A 10,921-nucleotide genomic window follows, 5' to 3' on the forward strand; every position below is an offset into this window, starting at 1 on the left:
TACCTCACTTTGTCAGGCAGGTCCTATTTAAGTGATTTCTTGATTGAGAACAGGTGTGGCAGTAATCAGGCCTGGGTGTGGCTAGAGAAATTGAACTCAGCTTTCCAAAGATGTGATAAACCACAGTTAATTTATGTTTTAACAGGGGGGGCAATCACTTTTTCACACAGGGCCATGTAGGTTTGGATTTTTTTCCCCCCTTAATAATAAAAACCTTCATTTAAAAACTGCATTTTGTGTTTACTTGTGTTGTCTTTGTCTAATATTTAAATTTGTTTGATGATCTGAAACATTTAAGTGTGACAAACATGCAAAAAAATAAATCAGGAAGGGGGCAAACACTTTTTCACACAACTGTGTATATATATATGTATGTATATGTATGAGTAATGTGACTCACTAAAGAGCCATGTAGTTATTTAGATCACACAGGTATCACTGCTTCAGTTGGAGATGATTGTACTCTTACAAAGCAGGAGAAGATGCTGCTGATAAATACTATTTCTCAGTGTTTAGAGAATAACGATGTCATTTGAGGATTCTGATAGAAAATGCTGTACTACAGATCCAGCAGCAACAGGAACAGAGGCGCGTGGAGAGGGAGGATGAGGAGCGCTACGAGGCCCAGCTGGAGGCAGACATGAAGAAGCACCAGCCGTGGGGTCGAGGTGGAGGAGGAGCCCCGCTCAGAGACAGCACTGGAAACCTGATCGGTAGGTCCCACAGTTTAGTGTCTGATTCTTAAAATACCGTGAAAGGTTGTTTTTTTAATTTTGTTTTTGTCCAAGTTCCAAGTTTGTTAAGTTCTCTCCTCTTCTTCTTGTGGACCAGCTGACCTCCACCAGATGCACAAACTGAATGTGGAGGCCTACATCAACCCAGAGCAGTGGCAGAGGAGAGCCACGGCCCGCCGAGCGGAGCTCCCCGACCCCAGCGAGAGGGTCTCCGGTACTGTAGCAGAGTGCAGCAGCCACGACACTAGTGACAGGCTCTCTGGTATCGTAACCGCCTTTCTTCTCTTTGTGTTGTAGCCGTGACCGTTAGCACGTTGTTAGCATTGCAGCCTGCACTTTCCACACAGCACTGTAGAACACAAAACCTCTGTGGGGGTTTGTTCCATCTTACACCAATATACTGGTGTCCTCGGCTACTGCTCTGTCAGATTCTATTTGAAAAGAAGGTTCTTTGGTCCTACTCAAGTAGAATTTCTGTCTTTTGTAGGTTTCAGCCATGCCCAAACCCCCCAGTTTGCCAGAGGCTGTGTGTTTTCCAACCAGCCCACCCAGCACCAGCTCCATGAGCAGGACAAGTACAAAGCCTCCCTCCAACAGCAGGTACCGCTTTCATCTACTGGTGGTACCTCTACTGCCTGTGTCTTATGGGAGGCTTGTCGAGCCTTCTCCTCACTTCTGCTGGCAGAAGTGAGGTTTTGACATTTTGTTTCGTGCCTCGATAGAAATAAAAAAAAATATTTTTCTGAATTAAAGTTAATGCAAGTGCTTTTAACTGGTTATGAAACGGTCTCAATTTAATACTGATGCCTGTCTGTGACCAACATTAGCAAACTACACCATCAACTAAATGACTGTTTCTAAAAACGGTAGAACGGTAGTTATTCATAATGACAAAAAATCAGATTAAACTATTTACGGCTCACAGACCGTGACGTTTACATGTCCACGGGCAGTGGGTGGGATGTTAGCCAGTTAAAGGGAAGCAGGAGGACTTTGTCTGTAGAGAATTTTATGGTCACGGCTGATCCTGGGGCGACATCGGCAAATAGAAAAAGGAAAGAATTGACTGATAGAGCACAAAGAAGAATTATCCTTCGTTGATCGTTTATTTGATTTCTGAAGCACCTTGCGAGAAGTGGTTTAAACAAAAGTTTATGTTGGCTAAATCAAAGCTAGCAAACGCTCTAGCTGAGGTTGGATGTGGCTAACGTTAGCTGTTTGTTTGGCCATTGTATGCCTTTAATTGATAGTGAAAGTGGAGAGAGACGGGACATGTGGGGAAAAGTCAAAATCGACAAAAAGTAAAGTTCTGTCTCGTTTAATGTCAAAGTTGTTTGTGGGTTCTGTTGATGTACTTCATGTTGTCTTTCATCTGCATTTGCTTACAGATTGATGAGAAAATGCTGAAAAAGGCGGAGGAGAGGGAACGGAGCAGACTGGAGGAGGAAAAAGAGGAGAAGAGGCTGGCGGAGCAGAGGGCTCGCATCCAGAGGGAGTTTGATGATGAGCGAGAGAGGAAGAAACGGAAGGAAATGGAGGTGAGGCGCTAAGATAATAAAAAACAAGTCATAGGTAGGGTTTACACTTGTCTTTAATCATTTCCAATTCTCTCCCCTTTCCCTCCATCTCTCTGTTCTCTGTCTCTCAGCAAAAGGTCAAGAACGAGGAGCTGATTCAACTGGCCGAGCGGAGGAAGGAGGAACTGGAGAGGGAGAAGAATGAAGCGGAGGAGGAGGAGGAGAGGGCAGCACTGAGGAGGCAGTATGAGAGGGAGAGGCAGGCTCGGGTGGAGGAGGTTAGTTCACTGACTGCTGCGACCGAGAGGCATTCAAAGTGACCACAAGTGTCAAATGGGAAGCTGTCGGAAGTGGCAACACTTTACTTATGCAAGTGTTGCCAGTATATAAATACTTGATGCATGACTTGCATCACTCTATAATATGGATAATATAGCTGGATAATAAAACTATAGCCGTGTTTACATTCTCATATTCTAATGCACATGTTCTAGTGTCTGATATGTACAGTAGTATATTTGAAGCTTTAATGCAACGAGTGGGCGGCTGTGTGTTCTTAGGTGTGCAGGGAGCCCTCACCACCGATCCCCACCCTGCAGAAGAGACCTGGGCTACACCAGTACACCCCCAGACCGCCCACTGTTGACAGCCAGCATTCAACTGCCCTCCTGTCTGTGAGTCACACACACACTCACGCCTCTGTATAACACAGGATATGTTCTCAGCTACTTCCTCCCTGGATGTGTTCTCTTTCCCTTTGGGTGTCTCTGTTCTCAACTCTTTCATGTCTCTTTCAGGAGCGCTCTTTGTCTGGTCTCCAGTCCCCTCCTGTCCCGGCTCGTAGGAACCAGCTCCGAGCTGCAGGTACTGCATCAGCCAGTGGGTTACACAATGTCACCCGAGCACAGAAGCGGTCTAAACCGAATGCTGAGACACTGCAGATTTGGCAGCGAGTTCAACGGGCAGTGCAATCATTTACTGACCGTGTCGTATTTGTGATATTCTTTGTGCTAGTTGAAGCTCAGTACTGAGAACCGGTGTAAGAAAGGAAACCACTGTTTCAGGTGTTGCCTGTGTGTGTGTTTCCAGGTGACCAGCGCGACGTGTTCAGCGAGCTGTCGGCGCTGCGTCGGCATCTTCGCAGCGAAGAGAGGAGGCTGGAGGGTCGTCTGCAGCAGGTCGACTGGGGCGAGTTCGACTCTCCTCTGAGTGACAGGTCTGACCCAGCATCACGATCACTTAGTAGCACGCTACGTAACAGTTCAAGTAGACACCAAAAGTGATGGATAAATGGTAGAAATAAGTGACTTTCTGGTTAATATTGTGTCAGGATTCTGCTGTGCCATTTGAGTGGCTGATACCAATTCAGTTTGTCCACATTTGAGTGTCTTCTGTCTTTCTTTGTGCAGACATGGGGAGCGTCGCCAGGTGGACGTGTTCGACATGGCCAGGCTGCGGCTCCAGGCTCCGGTCCGACGGCCCAACTCCAGAAACACGGAACCCAGTAACCTGCTGCGAATCCACGACTCCCTTCAGCTCAAATACTCCGGTAATACACAAGTCCTAAGGTGTTCACCGTGCTCTGCCGCAAACCAGCGCCTTTAGCTGACTTTTTGTGTGTGTGTGTGTGTGTGTGTGTGTGTGTGTGTGTGTGTGTGTGTCAGACTGCGAGTCCAGGCTGGGCTTCAGGGAGGGTCCTAAGACGGAGGAAGTGGGTGTGGCCGGCAGGAGGAGGCGGGACTACAGCAGCCGGGGGTCTACAGTCCAGGACGGTCAGAGCCATGTCCCACTTATCACTTTGCAGTAGTTTCACTTAGACATTTAGACATCATGTTTATCTTTTCACTGTTATCATGCTATAGGTTGTTGAGGATGACTATAGCTTCTATGTGTTCCCATCTACGCTTGATATTGACATGTGATCTGTTACTGGATAATGAACTCTAATCTGTTGGTTTTCGTATTCACACCTGGTATTAATACGCAGTCTGGTTTTCTCAGTTGGGCCCGTGTTGTGATTGGATCTCAATATGCACATATAGTCAGAGGAACTGGCCCCTGGAGGTGGTCTGGTTCACCAACATTGTGCTCCTTATTCAGATAGGATATGCGGATCACATGTTAATAAATGAGGTCTATGGTTTTTGATATTTCTCTGGTAATAAAAATAAATAGATCACATTTTAAATCCTTGTGTTGCAGATTATTGTGACCTGTCCCCACCACGGCTGAATTGTTATCTGGTGAGTTGAACAGAAAGAATAGCGGCTGTACTTCAGCTCCAAACATTCCCTCTCAGAGATGCACCGTCACTAACGTGTAACCGAGTGGTTTGTTTAAACCAGTTGTCTGCATTCCAGAGGAGTGTGATGGGGAGGTCTGCCAGAGGTTCCCTGCTGGACTCAGAGAGTGCTTTCATTGGTAAGACATTTTCACCGTCATTATTTGAAACGACACGTGCGACACATCTTTAATGCTATAGGTGCAGTAACGCCGGGGCTATCGGTCTTAGAGAAACCTCAGAGCTGCTACAGAACAAACATGACTTCACCAGTCTTGTTAAAGCAGGATGCTGTAAGTCAAAGTCAAAGTTAATAAGAAGTATTACTTGTGGTCTTGAGGCAGGAAGTTAAAAAAATGGATCCTTTTCAACACAATGTCATCGTCTGTATGCTTGTGATTTCATCTAAAACGAGTGCTTTTAATGTTTCTACAACTTAAGGGGATAATTAGGCTACGAGCTAACCCCAACCGACCAGCTCTACCGAGTCTTTTTCTGGCAAATTCCCGGTCACTCGTCAACAAAATCGACGAAATGAGGCTAAGGATTACGTCGCACAACATGAGCAGCTGTGTGATGGTAATTTCAGAGACTTGGCTGGACAGTACCGTTCCCAACAAGCTATCGAGCTAGCGGGTCGAACGGTTTACCGAGGAGAGAGGACTGGAGACTCTGGTAAGAGCAGAGGTGGAGGAGTGTTTATCTACGTGAACAATGACTGGTGTACAGCTACGGACATCATTGGGAAACACTGCTCCCCGGACTTAGAATACCTGGCTGTGAAATGCAGACCGTTCTATTTGCCGAGGGAACTTTCTGCCATCCTGATCACAGCTGTTTACATCCCACCACATGCTAACGCGAAGCTAGCTCTGGAGGAGCTACACAGCACTGTTAGCAACCGCTCATCCGGAGGGACCTGTGATTGTGGCAGGAGGCTTCAACCACGCAGAACTAAAGACTGTGCTGCCCAAGTTCCACAGAAATGTAAGCTTCCCCACCAGAGACAAGAATACTTTGGACCAGGTGTACACCAACATCTCGGGAGCATACAAAGCTGCACCATCTCCACACCTCGGCTTATCAGACCACCTCTCTCTGATAATGACTCCATCATATAAACCAGTAATTTGCAAAACTAGACCAGCTGTCAAAACCATTCAAGTATGGAGCAACGACGCTGCTTCACTTCTGCAGGACTGCTTTGAAAGCACGGACTGGGAAGTGTTTGCACAGGGAGCTGACCTGGAGGAGTACACCTCGGCTGTCCTGGCCTACCTACACTTTAGACCGTAACGACCACCAAAACCATCAAAGTGTTCCCAAATCAAAAACCTTGGCTGGACAGAAACGTGCGGTTACTGCTTGGTAGCAAGAGACGCTGCCTTCAGGTCTGGTGACATACCGGCCTATAAAAGTGCCCGGAGGGACCTGAAGAAGGGAATCAAAGAGGCCAAGCGCAGATACAAACAGCGCATTGAGGGACACTTCGAGAACAACGACCCCCGGAGCATGTGGAGAGGTATTAAAACCCTGACTGACTACAAGAGCAGCACCACACAGATCAGTCAGGACAGTGAACTCCCCGACACCCTGAACCGCTTCTTTGCCCGCTTTGATAGACAGCACAGCGGAGCAACAGCTGAGAAGACCAAGCACAAGGAGGAGCAGACACTCTTCCTCCAGCACCACCAGGTGAGGTCCGCTCTGAGGAGGATCGACATCACCAAGGCAGCGGGACCGGACAAAGTGTCGGGCCGTACACTGAAGACCTGTGCCGACCAGCTAGCAGAGGTTTTCACTAACATCTTCAACCTCTCCCTGCAACAAGCTGCAGTCCCCACCTGCCTCAAAGCCACCACCATTGTCCCTGTCCCAAAAAAGACCGCAGTCACCTGCCTCAACGACTACCCAGTGCTCTGCCCAGTTGCCCGGACCCCAGTCATCACGAAGTGCTTTGAGAGGATGATACTATCACACATCAAGGACGTCCTCCCAGCAGACCTGGATAGCCACCAGTTTGCGTACCGAGCAAACAGGTCTACGGAGGACGTGGTCTCCATCACTCTTCATACGGCCCTGTCTCGCCTGGAGCACCCTAACACATACGTCAGGATGCTCTTCATTGACTTCAGCTCTGCCTTCAACACCATCATCCCCCATAAACTGGTGCATAAACTCAAAAACCTTGGACTTTCTACATCACTCTGTTCATGGATTCTGGACTTTCTCTCAAACAGACCACAGAATGTCAGGATAGGGAACCTGACATCAACAACCACCATCCTGAACACTGGTTCACCGCAGGGCTGTGTGCTCAGCCCGGCCCTCTTCACCTAGGACTGCTCCGCCACATATTCCTCCAACACAATAGTGAAGTTTGCTGACGACACCACTGTGGTGGGACTCATCTCCAACAACGACGAGACACACTACAGACAAGAGGTCCAACATCTGGCTGAGTGGTGCTCGGACAACAACCTGGTCCTGAACACCACCAAGACCAAAGAAGTCATAGTGGACTTCAGGAGATCCAGGAAGACCACACCCTCTCCACTCTACATAAGTGGGGAGGAGGTGGAGAGGGGTGGACAGCATCAAATTCCTGGGGCTCCACATCACTAAAGACCTCACTTGGTCCCTGAACACATCCCACCTGGTGAAGACTGCCCAGCAGAGGCTCTTCTTTCTGAGGAAGCTCAAACAAGCTGGCCTGCCCCCTGCACTTCTGGTTAACTTCTACAGAAGCGTGATCGAAAGCATCCTGTGTATGTGCTTTACTGTGTGGTATGCCAGCTGCACAGCAGAGAACAGGAGGGACCTGGCCCGTGTGGTTAGAACAGCACAGAGGATTTTGGGAGTTACCCACATATATATAATATATAACCCCATATATATAATATATATTGTGTGTGTGTGTGTGTGTGTATATATATATATATATATATGTATATATATATATATATATATATATATATAGCGAGAGAGAGTCTGATTGGACTTCACATAGGTGCTCATCTTGCTGTTGGCCGTGTGTGTGTTCAGACCCCCTAGGCGAGGCCTTCCCAGTGCGGTGCACCCCGGAGCTTGATAAAGCCCCCACGCTGTCAGCCAGGGACAGGAGGAGGCTGTCCAAACGGCCACAGCACCCTCAGGTGGTGTAGCTGAAAACCATAACCATGTGGACTGTGAGCGACAATTAATGAACGAAGCTCCAGCTGTAAAGTTTTTTTCTTTTAAGTCCTGTGTTCGTGTCCTCTGCTTGTTCTCAGGATCGAGCACCTTCCAGCCGGCCCTTTGGCCAGCAGGACGACTACTCCGCCCTCACGGGTGACAGACGGGATGCGGAGCCCGGTGGAGAGAGGCGGAGCCGGGACGGGTCAGGACGCCTGATGTCCCTCAGTCGCCGTAGCAACGCAGCCGGTACACCTTGAGAGATTGAGTTCAGCTGGTTACTTTATGTCGTTATTCCAGTTTTGTATGCAAATATCAGCAAAGCAGTTTTGTTTTTCCAGGAATGCGCTGGAGTATTTCATATAGATGTCTGTGTTAAAACTGTACATTAGGGCTTTAATGGGTTTCAGCAGCCCAGGGGTCATTACATCCAGCCAGTGTTCAACATGTTCAAAGGAAAGTGCTGATTCTAGTTGGACAGAGAAAAGCATCGCCGTTGCAAATCCTTGTTTTAGATATTGAGCAAAGTGAGTTCTGCAGCGGTCCGTGCAGGGTGACGCTTTCCTGCAGACGACTGGTTTTAAGACGAGAAGGGGGGTCCAGGTTGTGATATTAACTGTCCCGTCTCCCTCCTCCAGGACCAGTGGATCTGTCCGACGACGGCTCCTCCCCTCCCCGCTATTCTCTTCACAGTCTCAACCACCGAGGCTCCGTGGAAACGCTCTCCACAGATCGCTGGATGCGGCCGGGAACGACGGACACACTGATATGTTTGGACCGGCCGTCGAGGAGGGAACGGCTGACCACGTAGCCCCCCCCCCTCCCGTCTGTCGACAGCTCGACTTAACATTATTTTGAAAAGAGATCATGGCTGGTTTTACCTCCTGAATGAAAAGTGATACTTGAGTGTGTACGTTAAATCGTTGTTTACGACAGAGATCCTCGATATCTGAGTGAGAACTTTGTATTCTATTTTATTAACTAAATTATGTCATATAATAAATAATATTTTAATTATATGAAGTGCGTTTTGATTCAAATTTACAAAACTTTAATCAGATCAAAGACATTACTTTTTTGATATTTTCAGATCTTAGAAAGTAAGCCAGACTTCTTGCAGGTGGAGTTTTATTTTAACATCGGATCTAAAGATTTGCAAAATCTATTCATGGATTTAAGAACCCTACGTTTGCATCGAGATGAGTGAATATATTGTATCTATATAGTCTGTCCGATCAATATGAAGCTACAGCCAGCAGGTTAGTTTAGCATTAACACTGGAAACTGCAGTATTTTACCCACCAGATCAGGGAGCTTTTATATGAAGGGCCATCACTGCGCTGCATCACCCTTAAGGTTAAAATCAAGTTTAATTATGATGCAACAACAATTTAAATCTCCCTCGGATCTGTACATTTATCCCATTATTATAGGCAACGTGCATAGTAACATTTATAAAACAAAATTAAAAATGCTGCTGTAGTCAGGACGTTGTAATGATATGAGAGCACTTTATAAGAAGGCTATCACATGAAAACATCCACATCTTGAGTTAACCTATAACCTATAAGTTAATCAATAACCTAGCAACCTTCCACTAATCTTTATCAACAAAAAAGAAAAGTACCAAATAATGCAACTACCAATAATGGCTGTGAAATAGTTCCTTTAGCATGTGGAAGAGAGGGCACTTACTGCTCGGTTGCCATTGGTTAAGCTGCCTTTGGTTGCCTACCCCCGCACTATAGATTATTTCACATTATTTTAAATCCAGAAATAAAAACGTGACCCTTCTTCACTTGAGTAATATTCAGTATGTCCCAATGCATACTATGTCCAATGCAGTAGAGCAGAGATAGCAGGATGTCCCACTGCATCGTATTTTAGCCAGCATGCTTTTCTGACTCATCTAACTGTTCTGATGGACAGTATGTCCCAATTGAATGCATACTGCATGCAACGTTATGTACTTTGTAAAGTCAGCTGCAGTATGTGATAAAAGTAAGAAAGCAAAAATTTGTGCAATTTGGAAAGCTGTAGTTTCCAAAAGAAGATGCTGAACCTCGGCATGTTCCGTGTGTCATGTGGAGATGTTAGCATTAACGCTCAAAGCGTGTCTAAAGTACTCTCCTCAGAGCCAATGGTGTGGCAGCAGACTCCGTCTTGTTTTACAGGGTTTTGGGGCTTCCTGCTGTATAACAGCAATGGTTCTCATATCCCAGTGAAATCTTCGGCTGTCACTCTCCAAGCAGTCGTTCCATTATTCACCGTTTACCATCACATTTCTAATAGATTCTCCCACTAGAACGTAAACGCAGCAGAACAAGTAAAGCCAGGGGAATGTGTGAAGAGCACCCAACGGAGAGAATTTCTGATGATCCGTCCACAGAATCCAATCCAGAAATCTCTACTTACACAGTAACTAACAAGTGTGACCAGTGTACGGTCAGGTGACCTGAGTGTGGATGTGATTCAGGGACGGAGCAGACCGGAGTGGTTGTTGTGCTAATGAGGATTTAGGAGCTTTAGCTGCTATTAGTCATTTACAAATACAACATTTTGCTTAGTGCTGGGAAGAAATCATCATGTTAAAATGTGAAAACATTATAAAAAACAAGTTAATTTAGTAATGCCCTCTCACAAAGTACTTAACTAGAATAAAATATGAATAAAATAAATAAAAAACAAAACAAGGTAGAAGACGAGTATTGTGTATTTTAGGGTACTACAACAATGGCCTCCAACTTTATATCAATCGTCTCTCATTCTCCCATCTAGTGTTTGTCCCTCCCGGTGCCATGCCTTTGCTCTTGCTCTTGCTCTTGCTCTCGCTCTCGCTCTCGCTCTCGCTCTCGCTCTCGCTCTCGCTCTCTCTCTCTCTCTCTCTTTTCCTTCCCCTCTGTCTGTATGAGTGATGACCTTTTCAAGCATTGGGTAGGAAGGAGGATAGAAGCCATCTAAACTCTGCTACGCCCCCATTACTCAACCAGACACTCCAGTGTCAATATACCTACACACACACACACACGCATGCACACAACATCCCACTCAGCATTAGGAAGGCCACAGCAGCATAGCATGGCTAGCAACTTCATCCAGAAATTGATTGTCCGGGCGAAAAAAAAACTCCTTAGCTGGTCGAAACAATTTATTGCTCCAAACTAATGTCATGGTCTATAATTTTCCAGCAGCCCGATTCCTAAAACACAAGAGGG

At 46.4% G+C, this 10,921-nt stretch overlaps 1 protein-coding gene across 1 annotated transcript; it reads left to right on the forward strand.

Annotated features, from left to right (window-relative positions):
* The first annotated feature begins 382 nt into the window (after positions 1 to 382).
* Positions 383 to 10,096, forward strand: LOC116399338 (centrosome and spindle pole-associated protein 1-like). Its single transcript, XM_031876430.1, has 16 exons — positions 383 to 386; positions 549 to 713; positions 832 to 996; positions 1,222 to 1,334; positions 2,123 to 2,272; positions 2,383 to 2,529; positions 2,812 to 2,925; positions 3,049 to 3,115; positions 3,341 to 3,467; positions 3,661 to 3,800; positions 3,916 to 4,023; positions 4,454 to 4,494; positions 4,612 to 4,672; positions 7,578 to 7,687; positions 7,805 to 7,955; positions 8,345 to 10,096. The coding sequence occupies exons 1-16, from the start codon at positions 383 to 385 to the stop codon at positions 8,515 to 8,517; spliced, it is 1,836 nt and encodes a 611-aa protein (XP_031732290.1). The 3' UTR covers positions 8,518 to 10,096.
* The last annotated feature ends 825 nt before the right edge of the window (positions 10,097 to 10,921 follow it).

The sequence above is a fragment of the Anarrhichthys ocellatus genome, unplaced genomic scaffold (genome assembly GCF_004355925.1).
Source record: "Anarrhichthys ocellatus isolate YVR2014 unplaced genomic scaffold, GSC_Weel_1.0 scaffold109, whole genome shotgun sequence".
NCBI lineage: Eukaryota > Metazoa > Chordata > Actinopteri > Perciformes > Anarhichadidae > Anarrhichthys > Anarrhichthys ocellatus.

What these genes read in the sequence shown, in the direction of transcription:
- LOC116399338 (XM_031876430.1), top strand. An exon ending in AAGCCTCCCTCCAACAGCAG is followed by an intron (nt 1,335 to 2,122) that starts GTACCGCTTTCA and finishes ATTTGCTTACAG; the next exon opens with ATTGATGAGAAAATGCTGAA. An exon ending in CCTTCAGCTCAAATACTCCG is followed by an intron (nt 3,801 to 3,915) that starts GTAATACACAAG and finishes TGTGTGTGTCAG; the next exon opens with ACTGCGAGTCCAGGCTGGGC.